This window comes from Scyliorhinus torazame, chromosome 9 (genome assembly GCF_047496885.1).
Source record: "Scyliorhinus torazame isolate Kashiwa2021f chromosome 9, sScyTor2.1, whole genome shotgun sequence".
Lineage (NCBI taxonomy): Eukaryota > Metazoa > Chordata > Chondrichthyes > Carcharhiniformes > Scyliorhinidae > Scyliorhinus > Scyliorhinus torazame.
The window spans coordinates 39020060-39037627 of NC_092715.1; the positions used below are offsets into that span (position 1 = coordinate 39020060).

Sequence of the window (17568 nt, forward strand, 5' to 3'; positions counted from 1 at the left end):
CCTACTCCTTATTTGCTATGTTTTAATTTCCTAGAATTAAGTTCCCTTATGTACCGTGATTTTGCTTCCACAATTACCATGAAGATCTCATTATCGTGCATTGCTTTCCATCAGTATCATGTTTTGTGCTGAATGAAATGTCATTTCCACTACATGGATTAGATTTACTTCAGGTTTATACATAACAGCCTAATTTCCCCCAAGTCTCCGAGTGTCCCTTCGTGAAGCATGTTGAAAAATCGTGAGCAACGTGCCGACAATTTCCCGACAGGAGCTGGTCACGAGCAAGGGGGCATATCGGACTGAGACTTGGGGAGCATAACTTGAATTACATTAATAACCAAGTTGCACTTACTCTGACTGGGAGGAGGATATGGAACGTCTGATGATGGAGTGGACCTGCCTGAAGACATCCAGCTTTGACATACATCTGCAGCTCGTGTGATTTGCAACGCTGATTGTGATGGGTTTTGGTAACTGGGAAATTGGCACGCTGATCTCAAACAGCTAGGAAACAAAAATAGATGAAAAATGAATAAATGAATGCGAAAATAAACAAGCAAATGAAACAAGTTAACTACCAGTTCTATTTACTCTGCAAACCTGTACACCACAAACGCTCTTAACAAATTCACAATAAGGGGAGACAGTGGTGTAGTGGTATTGTCACCGGACAAGTAAACCAGAGACCCGAGGGTAATGTCCTGGGGCCCCAGGTTCAAATCCCGCCACTGCAGATGGTGAATTTTGAATTCAATAAAAATCCGGAATTAAAAATGTCTAATGATGGAAACCATTGTTGATTGTCGGAAAAACCCATCTGGTTCACAATGTCATTCAGGGAAGGAAATCTGCCTTCCTTACCTGGTCTGGCCTACATGTGACTCCAGACCTACAGAAATGTGATTGACTCTGAACTGCCCCCTCAAGGGCAATTAGGAATAAAAAAGAAATATAGGCTGTAATCAGCAATATATACAATAAACTTTGTAATTATTTCCTTCTGATGCTTTTACATGGACATCTTAGATATGCATGTGAAAAAGTAGTGCTTGTAATAAGAAAACTAAATTCTTCAAATGTTTCACAATCAAATCTTATCAATATCACCATAAACATAAGCTCATCCAAAATTCTGCTACCACATCCTAACTCTAACCAGGTCCAGTGTACCCATCACCTCTGTGCTCGCTGGTCTACATTTGCTCTCAGTCTGGCAATGCCTCATTTTTAACATTTTCATCATCACTTTCAAATCCCTGCATGGCCTCGCCGCTTCCTATTTCTGTAACCATTTGAGGTTTCTCCTTTCATCCAACACCACAGTCTTGTACATTTCCCATTTCCTTCACCCGGCTATTGCTGGTCAGGCCTTCGACTTTCTTTTCCTCCTCTCTCATTCCCCTCCTTTAAAAGCTTCCTGGCAATTTACCTCTTCTGCCAAGGTTTCAGTCATCTGTCCCGATGACTCTTCCTTTGGCCTGATGCCAATTTGCATGTGACTACCCCTCTACGATGCCCTTTTGGGCATTTTCTGACATTAAAGGTGCTCTACAAATACAAATTGTTATTTCATAGCTTTTGCTATTTTATCATGTCCAGTGCACCATCATTTCTGATGATGGTGGCCAGTTTTAGGTTAGCTCAGGTGGATGGAAATGATCCTGTGGCACTATTTCGAGGGAGAGCTGAAATGAATGAAATAAAAATCACTTATTGTCACAAGTAGGCTTCAAATGAAGTTACTGTGAAAAGCCCCCAGTCACCATATTCCGGCGCCTGTTTGGGGAGGCTGGTAAGGGAATTGAACCGTGCTGCTGGCCTGCCTTGGTCTGCTTTCAAAGCCAGCTATTTAGCCCTGTGATAAACCAGCCCCTCGGGTTATCCCTGGTGTCCAAGCCAATATTTCTCTGACATTACAAAAAAAAAACAGCTTATCTGATCCATTGCACTTTTTGGCAGCTTTCTGGGCACAAATTGGCTACTGCGTTTCCTTATTATCACAGTCTCTACACTTTGAAAGTACTTAATGATAATAGCTTATTGTCACAAGTAGGCTTCAATGAAGTTACTGTGAAAAGCCCCTAGTCGCCACATTCCAGCACCTGTTCAGGGAGGCCGGTACGGGAATTGAACCCACGCTGCTGGTATTGTTCTGCTTTGCAAGCCAGCTATTTAGCCCACTGTGCTAAACCAGCCCCTACACTTCAAAGTGCAAAGCACTTTGAGACATCTGCGGGGTGTGAACGGTGCTGTATAAATACAAGTCTTCCTTTTGAAAAAAACCTTCTGTATATGGTTAGGCAAGGCATGAACTGGGATACAGCAGCAGACAGGAGGGGTAGGGAAAGGAAGTAGGATGGTTTAAATGACTGAGAAAGTTTAAGCACATGCACGGTTATTAATGGATAAACCTCCCCATTGTGATGTTCAGTGCCATTATCTTGAAACCTGATGCTCATTTATGATAGGTTGGATTTGGCCGTGGGGAACTGATGTATATAGTTAATAGTCTACGAGATGCACATTAAAAATCTATCCCTACAATGAAAATAAAAAGTTTGTGAACCTAAGTTCTGCTTAACTCCTTTAAGTTATTCCTTAAAATCTATCGCTTTGATCAACTCTGTCCATCTGTCGGTGTGTGGTTAGGTAGCTCAGTGTTGAATCTTGCTTCATGATGCTGCTGTAGCATCTTGGGACATTTTATCTTGTTCAAGGCATTATATAAATACAACCTCTCATTGCAAGCTTAATCAATCTCTACAGGATATACATTCAGGGGAAACAATAGTGGAATGATAATGTCATGGGACTGGTCAAAGGCTCAGGTTAATGCTCTGGTGACACAGTTTCAAATCCCACCACGGCCGCTGGTGAAGTTAAATTTAATTAATAAATTTGGAATTCAAAGCTTGTCTCAGTAATGGTGCCGTGAAGCTATCATCAATTGTCATGAAATCCCAACTGGTTCACTAATGTGCTTTTAGGGAAGGAAATCTGCCATCCTTACCTGAGTCTGGTCTACACGTAACCCCAGGCCCACAGCAACTGTTCTCTGAAATGGCCCTAACAAACCATTCAGTTCAACGGCAATTCAGGATGGGCAACAAATGCTGGCTTTGCCATATCAGAATTTTAGTTTAGACAGGGTAAATGTAAGGAGGATGTTTCCATTCATGGGAGAATGTAGGACCAGAGGGCATAGGTGCAGAATAGAGGGGTGCTCATTTAAGACGGATTTGAGGAAGAATTTCTTCTCAAAGAGTGTTGAATCTTTAAAATTCTTTACTCCAGGAACCTGTGGAGGCCGAATCCTTGAACATTTACAAGGCTGAGACGATAGGTTTTTAATCAGTAGGGGAATTAAAGGTTTACAGAGGTAAGCCAGGAAAGTGGACTTAGTGAGTGTTAGATCAGCAATGATTTTATGAAATGGAAGTGCAGGCTCGAAGGGCTGTATGGCCTCCTCCTGTAACTATTTATTATGGTCGTTGCAGGGCTCACAAAGAATAAACACAATAATCAGAATTATCACAACTTTATCAATCACAATAACTTAAAACGATGGATGTGATGGAGAGAGAAAATGCGATTTGAATGTCATCACCTAAAACTAAGAGCCAACCCACGTTAATAGGGGAAATGTACTTCACTAGATCTGTGCTTATGGTTCAAAGGAGATAAATGTTTAATTTCCTTGTACATGAATGTGCTTTCAGATCCTGCCAGGGGATCTTCCGATTCCGCCGATGGTGACCAGCTCCCCCCCCCCCCCCCACCCCGCACTACGGTGAGTTCGCCTGGTGGTGGGATGGCCGAGCTACGCAAAACGGTGCAGACATCGGCGGGACCAGCAAATCCTGCTGGTGGCCAATGGTGAGCTGACTCCATCGTCGAAAAACACGCTGTGGGGGTTGGGGGGGGTGGGAAGGGGAGAGGGGGGGGGAAGGGGAGAGGGGGGGAAGGGGAGAGGGGGGGAAGGGGAGAGGAGGGGGGGAAGGGGAGAGGATGGGGGGAAGGGGAGAGGAGGGGGGGAGGGGGCGAGGGGTGGAGGGAGGGGGAGGGGGAGGGGGAGGGGGAGGGGGGAGAATCCCACCCTTTGACAAGTTGACCAACTGGTAAACCCAATATCGGAACCTGTCTGGTAGATCAGCATAGAACATAGAACATAGAAAATACAGCACAGAACAGGCCCGTCGGCCCACGATGTTGTGCCGAACCTTTGTCCTAGATTAATCATAGATTATCTTCAAGTACTTACTCCTTCTTTTACTCCATGTATTTCTCCAAATTATTTAGCTGTCTACAAGTTTGCCTTATTCATGTTTAATGTTGTGACATAAAATTTGGAACATTTAGAAGATGGAATAAATCCTTTTCTAGTACAAACACCTACAAAACACAAACAAATGTTGAGCAAATGTCAATAAAAATTCCTATTTTGTTGTACATATAGGACATGATCTTCCGGCTGGTCATGCCAGCGGGATCCTGGGTTCCCGGCAGCACGGGATGGATTTGATGGGAAATCCCATTGACAGTGGACGATCCCGCTACCAACCAATGGCAGCCCGTCTCCTGTCCCTGAGAAACACACCACGGGGAGGCAATAGAACCTCGCCCATAGTTTTTGGTAGTATAGAACTTGGGTATTGTTGAAAAAAAGATACACGATGTCGAAGCTTTTCATCTTGCACTCACTAGGACAATTCAGAAGACTACCAAATGTAAAGAGAACAACAATTTTAAGACAGAGAGGCCATGTACACACATTGCGTCTGTTTCAACTAAACAATACAGGTGACAGCCATTCTCTGGTTCGTTCCCCAAGGCTGATTCCTAACCCATTGACTGATCAGAGCCAACCTGCTTGGTTTGAATTTAAACAAAGTTTGGCAGTTAACAATCAATTATCAGTTAACTGACGCATTCTCCATGGCAACACTTCGGCCAATCAAAATCCATTTGCCAATCAATCAACACTTTCTTAAATTGTTGTTCCAGGAAAAAAAAAGAGTAAGACAGGGAACTATGAACAATGGTCTGAACTAGACGTGTTATACTTTATTATGGAACACCAGTAAAATGGGGGAAATAAAAATACTGCTCTGAACTGTATTTTACATCCTGGGTTTACATTTGGCTTTCTTGCGAATTATCAAAACCTGAACATCCTGGCACCATCCTTTTATAAATTAAAAAAAAATTCATTTATGGGATGTGGACGTCGCTGGTTAGGCCAGCATTTATTACCCATCCCTAGTTGCCCTTCAGAAGGTGGTGGTGAGTTGCCTTCTTGAACGGCTGCAGTGGTCCTTGAGGTGTAAGTACACCCACAGTGCTGTTAGGGAGGGAGTTCCAAGGGCGGCACGGTAGCGCAGTGGGTTAGCCCTGTTGCCTCGCGGCGCCGAGGTCCCAGGTTCGATCCCGGCTCTGGGTCACTGTCCATGTGGAGTTTACACATTCTCCCCGTGTTTGTGTGGGTTTCGCCCCCACAACCCAAAGATGTGCAAGGTCGATGGATTGACCAGGCTAAATTGCCCCTTAATTGGAAAAAAATAAATTGGGTACTCTAAATTTATAAAATAAAGGGAGGGAGTTCCAGAATTTAGTTCCAGAGACAGTGAAGGAACGGCGATATAATTCCAAGTCAGGGTGGTGAGTGACTTGGAGGGGAACCTCCAGGTGGTGGGGTTCCCAGGTATCTGCTGCTCTTGTCCTTCTAGATGGTAGTGGTCGTAGGTTTGGAAGGTGCTGTCTCAGGAACCTTGATGAGTTACTGCAGTGCATCTTGTAGATGGCACACATGGCTGCCACTGTTCATCAGTGGTGGAGGGTTTGAATGTTTGTGGATGAAGGAGCATCAACCAGGCTACTGTTTCCTGGATGGTGTTGAGCTTCTTGAGTGTTGTCGATAGTGTGGAAAGATGTAGCAGGTTACAGAGGGATATAGATAAGCTGCAGAGCTGAGAGGTGGCAAATGGAGTTTAATGTAGAGAAGTGTGAGGTGATTCACTTTGGAAGGAATAACAGGAATGCGGAATATTTGGCTAATGGTAAAGTTCTTGAAAGTGTGGATGAGCAGAGGGATCTAGGTGTCCATGTACATAGATCCCTGAAAGTTGCCACCCAGGTTGATAGGGTTGTGAAGAAGGCCTATGGAGTGTTGGCCTTTATTGGTAGAGGGATTGAGTTCCGGAGTCGGGAGGTCATGTTGCAGCTGTACAGAACTCTGGTACGGCCGCATTTGGAGTATTGCGTACAGTTCTGGTCACCGCATTATAGGAAGGACGTGGAGGCTTTGGAGCGGGTGCAGAGGAGATTTACCAGGATGTTGCCTGGTATGGAGGGAAAATCTTATGAGGAAAGGCTGATGGACTTGAGGTTGTTTTCGTTGGAGAGAAGAAGGTTAAGAGGAGACTTAATAGAGGCATACAAAATGATCAGGGGGTTGGATAGGGTGGACAGTGAGAGCCTTCTCCCACAGATGGAAATGGCTGGCACGAGGGGACATAACTTTAAACTGAGGGGTAATAGATATAGGACAGAGGTCAGAGGTAGGTTCTTTACGCAAAGAGTAGTGAGGCCGTGGAATGCCCTACCTGCTACAGTAGTGAACTCGCCAACATTGAGGGCATTTAAAAGTTTATTGGATAAACATATGGATGAAAAAAGCATAGTGTAGGTTAGATGGCTTTTGTTTCGGTGCATCATCGTGGGCCGAAGGGCCTGTACTGCGCTGTATTGTTCTATGTTCTATGTTGTTGGAGCTGCACTCATCCAGGCAAGTGGAGAGTATTCCATTGCACTCCGGACTTGTGCCTTGAAGATGGTGGACAGGCTTTGGGAGGTCAGGAAGTGAACTCACCTGAGGATTCCTAGAATTCCACCCAATGAAATGCCACAAGAAAGATTTTATTTGTATATTTATTGTGGGCCTGCTAACTGCAAATGGAAGCTAGTTTATCTTTTCATATTGTGCCAAAACATAAGTTATGATTTTATTACGTTGATGTTAACTCATCCTTGCCTGCCGTCAAATTAAGGTTTTCTTACAACTAAATATTCAGCTATCTTTTCTTAAGCCGGTTTGTTGGTTGGAGACAAGTGTACAGCAATCACAAAATTATCAGCCCAACAAACATCGAACAATCATCAATGGATCGAGTACAATTCAGGCACTGCATTGATTGATTGATAAAATTGGGCTCATTCTGATTATTTTGTTTATTCTCTGTGATCCCTGGCAAAGACCAGAATAGACCCATCGAACGTAGGCAGTTTGATACATATTTAACTAAAATATTGCACTGCTATATTGTGGGTGTTATGTTCTAGAGATGTGTTTGTTTTTCAATATTACCCAGCTACAGTGACGATGTTGCCATTAAGCTAACGATCAATCTTCCTGGTCTGCACTTGACTCCGGGTAACTGAATTCATTGCTTCATGACTTTCCATTTCAAAGTTTATTTTGGTTAGGGTTGCTAGTAGTTTCTATTGCGTAATGGTCTCCAGGGAGAAGATAACATAATCTGATTCTGATAAACAGTCTACCTCACGTAAATCTGCATCCTTTCCGCTGTATGGTTTGCCGATGTTTACACATTCACTTAAAAATTCCGATCCAATTAGAGGTGTATCAAGTGTTGCAGTCTTTTATCAGCAGGTCTGGTGCCTTTTTCCCAGTTTTTACCATTACTAATGCTACTGTGCATTTTGTCAAATCAGTTAAAGATGTTGCATGTTTTGCCCTCATGAAAGTAAAGTGGGGAAAACACGTGACTCTGAACTTTTTGTCCACCGGCGGCACGCACTTGTCAGGCCAGGGCGCAAAACGCACTGCCGGCCCTGGAACGCGATTTCACGCTGGCTGCCCAATTAGCGGAGAGCAGGGTGAAACACGTACTGGGAAAGGCTCAGCGCTGCCGGGGAAGGCGGTAAGGGGGCGGGCGCTGAGAAAACGGAGGATGCGGGCTGGGGCTTCTAATGTACCCCGACAGGGGCAACAGCTCTTGGGGAGCTGTCAGGGAGTGGCGGAGTTGAGAAAAATAAATTGTGACAGAAAATCAACGCAAAGAGTGCCTGGGGCGGTTTCAATAGGAAATCCCATTGACAAGCCGCGGGAGTAGAGAATTCCACTGCCAGCGAATGGCACGTGGCAGCAAAACATGCAGCAGGGGAACCAGCGAATCCCGCCCAGGCTCTTAGCCCAAACTCAACCACCAACTGGCAATATCACCGAGAGCGTTTAGAAGGTTGACTGGCGTGGGAATGGAAAAGTACATGAATACCTGCAGCGACTCTAATGAAGCCAAGACAAAATGTTGCTTAAATGGACATAAAAGGAAGAATCCGAATGGGGAATGAGCAGGGGAGCAAAATGAACTGGTAGCTCTTTCAGAAGTCTGGGTTAGATAGCTGAATGGATTCATTCTGTTCAGTATTACACTGTGGTCATGGTTTACTGATATGGGAGGGTCTGGTGTGAACACTGAATAATATGAGCAGGAAAATGTTCAATTTTGCTTCCCAGGCATCCCCTCAAATTAGTCAGCAATAGGTGACGCTTTGCATTTTATACTTCTGTATGGAATTTCCTTCCTCGGCACCATGTCCTAAATGTCCCTTTCTTGTAAAAAATAAGATTATTTTGTAACATTTAATATTTATTTTTTCTGTACGTAAAATTGTAGACATTCTGTAATGCATTATTCCGAATGATTCCATCCATGATTTGGGTGCAGGCACAGGTAGAATTGTGGATAGATGTAGTAGGTGTGGACTGGGAAGATGGGGTGAGGTAGTTATTGTGCTCCCTGGGCTGAAGCACGTTGAAGTCGAGCTCCTGATGGTGTGGGGAGATTTTGGGGTTGGGACCAAGAAGACGGGTCTAAGAGCAAACATTAAGCATGGGATCAAACAAAGCCAGAGGATGACAAGCACCATGATAGCAATAAGCTATGAGATGGAAGAGATCAGTGACCAGTGAGAAGAAGTGAATGGGACTAATGATGAGATTAGGCTTCTACGGGCAAATCAGATTGAGGAAGCAAATCAGATGAACACTCCTTGATTTAATAGGGGGCTGGTTTAGCACAGTGGGCTAAATAGCTTGCTTGCAATGCAGAACAATGCCAGCAGCGCAGGTTCAATTCCCATACTGGCCTTCCCGAACAGGCACCGGAATGTGGCGACTCGGGGCTTTTCACAGTAACTTCATTGAAGCCTACTTGTGACAATAAGCAATTATTATATTATTAATAATAAGTAAGTGGATAGTGCACTGCTTAAAATAATCTTTGCACAATAATTGGCTATAACTTTAAGCATATTTCAGGAGGGAACTGCATGAAGCTTCAAATAGGTTTCTGAGCTCTGGGTCAATATTTACACTAGGAACTATGTGCTCCACTCATCTGTGTTAGTAACTTGGGTGGTTTTGTTAATGATTTATTGATGCATGCATCTAGCATGGGGAGACAGAGAAATGTGTTCTCTCTCCCTGTACCTCGGTTAGTTCTGTTCATTGAGCTCGATTCCTGACATTGCAGATATGTTGCATTGTTGCCTCACAGCGCCAGGAACCTGGGTTCAATTCCGGCTTCGGGTGACTGTGTGGAGTTTGCACTTTCTCTCCATTGACGGGATTCTCCGACCCCCCCCCCCCCCCCCCCCGCCGGGTCGGAGAATCGTCGGGGGCTGGTGTGAATCCTGCCCCTGCCGGTTGCTGAATTCTCCAGCACCGGATATTTGATGGGGGCGGGAATCGCGCCGCGTTGGTCGCGAGCTCCCCCCGGCGATTCTCCAGCCCGCTATGGGCCGAAGTCCCGCTGCTGGAATGCCAGTCCCGCCGGCGAGAATCAAACCACCTCTCTTACCGGCGGGACTGGGGCGGCCCGGGCAGACTCCGGGGTCCTTGGGGGGGGCGGGACGATCTGGTCCCGGGGGGGGGGGGGGGGGATCTGGTCCGGGGGGATGCCCCCACGGTGGCCTGGCCCGCGATCGGGGCCCATCAATCTGTGGGTGGGCCTGTGCCGTGGGGGCACTCTTTTCCCTCCACCTCGATCACAGCCCTCACCATGGCCGACAGGAAAAGAGGCAACCCCCCCCCCCTGCGCATGCGAGGGGATGACGTCAGCAGCCACTGACGCTCCCGTGCATGCGTGGACTTCCGTCGGCCGACAAAGTCCTTTTGGCCCCGGCTGGCGTGGCGCCTTTCCCGCCAGCAGGCGGTGCGCCAACCACACCGGCGCGGACCTAGCGCCTCAAGGTGTGGGCTTGACCTTTGGGGCGACCTGACGCCGGAGTGGTTCCCGCCACTCCATCCCACCGGGACCCCCCGCCCCGCCGGGTAGGAAAGAATCCCGGCCCATGTCTGTTGGGTTTCCTCCGGGTGCTCCGGTTTCCTCCCACAGTCTAAAGATGTGCAGGCGAGGTGGATTGGCCTTAGTGTCCAAAGGTGTACAGGTTAGGTGGGGTTATGGGGATAGGGTGGGTTGAGTGGGCCTAGGGAGGGTGCTCTGGCGCAGACTCCAATGGGCCAAATGGCCTCCTTCTGCACTGCAGATATTCTATGAAATGCTGGTTCAGTAATAATAACAATAAATCTTTATTGTCACAAGTAGGCATACATTGCAATGAAGTTACTGTGAAAACCCCTAGTCGCCACACAACCACTGTGCTACCTTGCCGCTAACTACAGAACCTGCAGTGGGAAAGAGGAGGTAGTTCAGACACTCGAGGGTTTCACTGATGAGAAGGAAGTGTTGGATAGGCACTCTATACTCAAAAGTTCCTTGAGGTACCAGGAGCGGATGACGTTCCTCCAAGGAGACTGAGGGAATTAAGAATGGAACCAAGATGTGGAGGTATTAAGTGGCCAGCATGTTTCAATCCTCCTTGAACTTAGGTGCGGTGTCAGAGGCCTGGAGAATGTCACATGTTACATCCTTGTTCAGCGAAAGACGGAATATAAACCTTGCAACTGAAGGCCAGTTGATGGTGGGGAAGCTTTCAGAACGCATAAGTCCGGACTTGGCTGTCATAATATACACCAGTATATCATGGTGCAGACACACACACACACACTGATGGACATGCAGTGGGACCAATCAGCACACACAACACCGCAGCCAATCACCAGTGAGAGCACACACACTATAAAGACAGGGGACAGGAGAGTTCCCGCTCATTCTAGTAGCAGCCAGCTCGGACACAGAGCTCACAGCCTGCAACACAGACATTTACCATGTGCTGAGTGCATCACCTGGTTAGGACTAGGCAAGGGTCAACAGTTAAAGCTGGTATTGCATTTACCCACAATTGAAGTATGTTAATATAGTTAACCTTATAATAAAATAGAGTTGCACCACTTCCAGTGTCGATGACCTGTTTGTGATCCAGAACACCCAACAGATCATTGGGCAAATACGGGTTAATTAGGAAAAGCCGGGGTGGATTTGTTACAGGCAAATCGTGATCCGCTTGAATAGTCTGACAAGTTAAAGGAGAGGGTTGATGACGGTGATGTTGTAGATGTTGGGGTGGGGATGCATGGACTTCCAAAAGGAATTTGAATAAGTGCAGCCCAACAGATCTAAGTTAAAGCTCATGGAATAAATGGAACAAAACTGGATACAAAGTTGGCTGAGTGAACGGAAACGGAGTAATGATGAATAGATGTTTTTTTTTCAGACTGGAGAAAGGTTTAGAGCTCTGAAAATATGTTTTTCACAGGATGTGGGCTTAGGCCAGCATTTGATCCCAGACCTTCCAGTTCTTGAGAAGGTGATGGTGAGCTGCCTTCTTGAACCATAGAATCCCCACAGCGCAAAAGGAGACCATTCAGCCCGTCGAGCCTGCACTGACCCCCCGAAAAAGCACCCCACGCAGGCCCACTCTGCTTCCCCATCCCCGCAACCCCGAGCATTGATCATGGCCAATCCACCTAACTTGTGCATCTTTGGATACTAAGGGGAAATTTATCATGGCCTGCCCACCTAACCTGCACATCTTTGAACTGTGGGAGGAAACCGGAGCACCCGGAGGAAACCCACGTAGACACGGGGAGAACGTACAAACTCTACACAGTCACCCAATCGAACCCAAGTCCCTGGCGCTGTGAGGCAGCTGTGCTAACCACTGTCCCAGCGTGCCACCCAGCCACTGTGGTCAATGTGATGCAGGTACATCTGTGGTGCAGGTACATCCCCAGCGCTGATAGTGGGGGGAGTTCCTGATTTTTGACGCATCGACAGTGAAGGAACGGCGATATATTTCCAAGTCAGAATGGTGAGTGGCTTGGAGGGGAACCGCCAGGTGTTGGTAGTTCCCATATATCAGTAGCCTTTGAGTGAAGCGGAGTTCCGCAGTGGTCGTGTTAGGACCCCTGTACTTCCTGGTGTCCATTAATGACTTAGATCTTGGTGTACAGGACACAATTTGGAGAAAACATGAGAGAAAGATAGAGTAGAACTTCAAAAAAACGTGGCTTGGTGGAATTTGCAACAAGTAGCAGATGAAATTTAATCACCCAGAAGTGTGGAGTGGTTAATTTTGGTAGGCAGAATGCAGAGCGATAATATAAAATGAAGGATACAATTGTAAAGGCAGCAGGAACAGAGGGACCTGGGTTTTTCTGTGGATCAATTCTGGAAGGCGGCAGGACAGTTTGTCAGAGTGGTTAATGAAGCAGACAGCATCCTGGGCTTTATAAATAGGGGCATGGGGTACAGAAGGAAGTTATGTTAAACCTGTGTAACACACTGGTTGGACCTCAAATGGATTACTGTGCTCCAGCTCTGGCACAACATTTTAGGAAGGGTGTGAAGGCAGTAGAAAAGGTGCAGGAAAGATTCGTGAGAATGGTTCCGGGGGTGAGAAACTTCATTGTGTAGACAGATTGGGGAAGTTCGCACTGGTCTCCTTGGAGAAGAAAAGGTTAAGAGGAGGTTTGATAGAGGTGCTCAAAATCATGAAAGGTCTGGATAGAGAGAAACCGTTCCCTTTGGTTAAAGGATCGCGAATGAGAGGGCACAGATTTCAGATAATTGGCAAAAGAAGCAAAACCTTTTCATGCAGCAAGTGGTTGGGATCTGGAATGCACTGCCTGACAGCACGGGTGCGGTGAGTTCACTCAAGGCATTCAGAAGGAATTAGATTATCTTAAAAGGAATAATGTTCAGAGCTGTGGAGAAAAAGCAAGGGATTGGCTCTAGATGTGTTTCGCCTCCAGAGGCCAGTAGATTCACAACAGGCCGAATGGCCTCATTCTGTGCTGTAACCATTCTGAGAACCAACCTGTTTATGATCCTCTCCAATTTAATTTTTTTCTGTCATTTGCAGTGGGCTGGATTCTCAGCCCCGCCACTTTTCTGCTTCACCGGCGGGATGCTCCGTTTCGTCGGCTGGTCAGTGGGGTTTCCCATTGTGGGGCAGCCCCACGCCGTCGGGAAACCCCCGGGCTGCCGGCAAAACGGAACATCCCACGGCGGAGATTCCAGCCCAGTGTTTTTAAATTTTAACCTGTTCAGGGAGGGAGATGAAGTCCAAAACTAGGAGTCATCAATATTAGATAACCACCAATAAATCAGATGGAGAACTCGAGGGGAGCCTCTTCACCCAGAGACTGCTTTGAATGTAGAATTAATAGCAACATAGACATAGGCCGGGATTTTCTCCGATGTTGGCAAAGGCTAATGTCAGCCGGGAAAAGCAGATTTGAGGCCACCAACGGCAATGGCGACTATCTCTGCTGTACAGTCCGGGACTTCGTTAAAAAAACTCGCAGTCACTTGTTCCATGACTTATTGCTGGCGGGCGGCCTCTGATTCCCCTGTCCCACCATCAACTCAGACACTCGATGATCTGGGTGCCATTTTTAAATGTTGCCCAGCGCACAGCTAGACAACCAGGGAACAATGTTCACCCAGCTGCACTACCCTGGTATCAAACTGGCACCAAGATGGCACTACCCTCTCCTCCCTGAGTGTAAATTTCCATTCACCTTCAAACTCCCATGGGAGTACCGCTTGCCAGGTACATACCTTCGGAGACCAGCCATGCTTCATGCCATTCTGACATCACGCCCCCCCCGTAGATGGATAGTTTTGATGTGGGGGAGGGGGAATGCTCCTGGCATTTTGGCCTGATAATTATGTATTAATTGATTATAATGAGGTTCCTTATAGTGACCATCGGGAAACGCAGCCTATCATGGGGGGGAAATCACTTCCTGTTTTAGCATAGTCGTGTTCATGACATTGGCCTTCTCGTAATATTTTCCGCTCCTGTTGCCGAAGCCGCCCAATGTGAACAGAAGCGGTAAATGCCGGCCATAGAATTCGCTACATCATGAAGTAGTTGAACTCTATAGAATAGATGCATGAAAGGATATTTTGGATTAACATGTGACGGAGATTGAAGGTTGCGTGTTTGGGTAAAATGAAGCAGAGTTGGAGGAGGCTCGTGTGTGCCCAAAACACCAGCATGGACCAGTCAGGCTAAATGGTCTATTTCCTTGCTGTAAATTCAGTGTAATTCTGGGCTTTGCAATTCAGGCTGAATCTAAAGCGTCGTTAAGTCTAATTTTGGAAAACATTTGGTGTTGAAGTTTACTATCTGTGAGCAAGTAGAAAGGAAATTAAGTGCCAAAATTCAACATTAGCCTTCAGGATACCTTCAGAATAAATTTCTTATGGCAGCCTCAGAAATATGGACAGCAGATTACTTGAGCATTAAATAACTGTTGGCATTGCTTCGGCTGAATTGGAGACCCCACCCTTGACTTTTCAATGCAGGTCAAAGCATTGTGCGTCAAAGTAAAATCAGGCACACACAGTCTGCATCAGGAGTATTCTCCAAAATTTAGTTCCCCATTCCTAACCATCTATCAATGGCATATGCCTTGGCCACATATCCTGCTGAAAGTGTTACTGGGTTTTAATTGTGCTGATGCCGCTCAACAGGGTGAATGAAAGCTTTATTCCCGAGATAAATTGGAACAAGTTTAAAGGAACCAGCACGGTAGCACAGTGGTTAGCACCGTGGCTTCACAGCGCCAGGGTCCCAGGTTTGATTCCCGGCTGGGTCACTGTCTGTGCGGAGTCCGCATGCTCTCCCCGTGTCTGCGTGGGTTTGCTCCTGGTGCTCCAGTTTCCACCCCACAAGTCCCGAAAGACGTGCTTGTTAGGTGAATTGGACACTCTGAATTCTCTCTCTGTGCACCCAAACAGGTTATTATTCTGCTGACAAGCCTGAAATTCCGGGCTTATGTAACCAACATACTGATGTTGCTGCTGACCTTATTATGCTTTGGTCAAGAGCATTTTAATAATCAGGATACGATGGTGCTGATAAATAGAGCCCATTGTAATTTAAAGTGTGATACAGGCTTCCTTCCAGACAGAGATTGAATGTAGACAAGCTAAACAGGCTCACAGAACTGACAGCTTTCACTGGACACATTTGTCTGCCTCGCTCTACTTTCACGTGGGAAAGTTATATTGCAGAGGAAATCGTTTAGGTTTCATTCCATTTCACGCCAATCAGTTAATAATGAATAAATCTCACCAGTTTGTTCAGTCAAAAGTGAAACTGTGCGATTAAGAGAACCGGCTGTAATCTAAAGCCAAGCACCTTCATGCAAATGAAATTCTCAAAATCATTTTTACTTTTAACTTTCAGGGTATTTACTGCCTTCGATAAAGAGTTTCCTGTTCCTGACAGGATCGCTTTCTGCTATGGAGCAGGTTTCTTTCTGAACATAATCTTGTATTACAGCTAAGAAGGTGTGTCTCTACCTGCAGACCTCACTGTATAGAGCTGCACGGTGCTCTTTGCAGAGAGTGACGAGCGTTTGTTAATCTTTTCCTTTGACTTTACAGTTAGGTGCCCATCACGCAGGTTTCTGCTGCGCCCCCCCCCCCCACACACACACTCATTTGCTTCAGAAAGATGATCAGGGTCTGGCTCTCAACCCTCCGTCCCATTTACTTTATAGTGGATTGAGAATTGTTGCAAGGAAACCTTTACCCCCAAAAGTACGTAATTAAAAAAATATTTCTTACATTCTGTCACTCTCCTTTGCCGTCCTTCTTTCATCGTCCATCTCTGTCCTCTCTCAGCACTACAGCAGGCGTCAGACAGCCCACCCACAGTTAGACCCATTGGGGTGCTTAAGTGGCCCATTAATAGCCATTTAAGTACCTCATTCCACCTCCATTGCAATAATACGTGAGGCTGGGTAGGCCATCAACTCGGCAGGCTTCCAAAGACAGGTAACGGAAGGAGGGTACATCTTTCATTTGGGGGGGGGGGGGGTGCGAAAGGGGGTGTCTCCTGTGCAACAGGGGGTACCTTCCCTGAAGGCAGCATACCCCCTGAGTGCCTGTAGTCCTTTTGCCAATTGTTTTAAATTGATGACCACTGATTACTATTCTACATGCCAGAGGGAATAATTTCTCCCGACTTGCTTTACCGAAGTTTCTCATTGTTTTGGACATTTGTAATATACCATCCCTCAACCTTGCTCTAAGGAGAACAATCCCAGCTTCTCCAATATCTCCACATAAACAAATTCCCTCAATCCTTGTATTGCCCTGACAATCCTCTCCTCTGCTCTCTCCAAACCGTCGGAAAATTGTATACAATACTACAGCTGAGGCCTAACCAATGTTTTGTACTGGTTTAGTGTAACTTTCTTGGTAGCGTATTCAATGCTCTTGTTTACAAATCCAAGCATCCGATAAGTTTTCATAACTGCTTCGTCACCAACTTACTCCGAACAGTGTGAAGCTTCGAAATGTTGATGTTCAAAGAGACTTGGGTATGCTCAGGCGAGGAACAGAGTTAGCACGCAGGTGCGGCAAGCAATTAGGAAGGCAAGCGACATGTTGACCTTTATTGCATCCACAGGTCGGGTAATTCCAAAGATTCACAACTCCATCATTGAATACATTTCAGGCTGCGATGGACAGAAATTTGGTCTCTCAGGGGATTGAGGGGCATGAGGAGCAGCTGGGAAAGTGGAGTTGAAGCCCAAGATCTGCCATGATCGTATCGATTGGTGCAGCAGGCTTGCAGGGCCGTGTGGGCTGGAATTTTCCAGCTGTTGGGATTCTCTGTTCCTCCCGGCAGCGCACTCCCGCCCGCGGACATTCCAGTGATGTGGGGGTGTTTTCAATGGGAAATTCCATTGACAAGCGGCGGGTACAGAGAATGCCGCCGTACAGAACAGCACACCGCTGAGAAACACACGGCCGGGGGTCCGGAGAATCCCACCCGTGGTTTCCTCCTGCTCCTATTTCCTGTGTCTTTCTGTTCCAGGAATGAAGATCTTTCTTTTCATCTTTGTCCGAAATGGAAAGTGGCAGAAGTATAAGTTGCTCTTGGAAGGCAAATGTTGGTGTAGGCAGAAGGGCCTGAGTTCGTAACAATGAGGTTAACAGCAGAGGTGCTGCAGTTTTCAGGGGTACAAATCGGAGCATGTAAAATGGAACTGTCCACACATGGGCGCAGCAATGATGAGGGGAGGTAGATTTCAATCAAACTATAACCAGCTAA

At 46.4% G+C, this 17568-nt stretch overlaps 1 protein-coding gene across 3 annotated transcripts in view; it reads right to left on the bottom strand.

Annotated features, from left to right (window-relative positions):
• vegfc (vascular endothelial growth factor c) overlaps window positions 1-17568 on the bottom strand; it is a 254164-nt gene that overhangs the window by 77556 nt on the left and 159040 nt on the right. For all 3 annotated transcript variants that reach the window (XM_072515794.1, XM_072515795.1, XM_072515796.1), the window contains one exon: window positions 356-507. In XM_072515794.1, the coding sequence (XP_072371895.1) occupies window positions 356-507 (152 nt within the window). The remainder of the gene's footprint in view (window positions 1-355; window positions 508-17568) is intronic.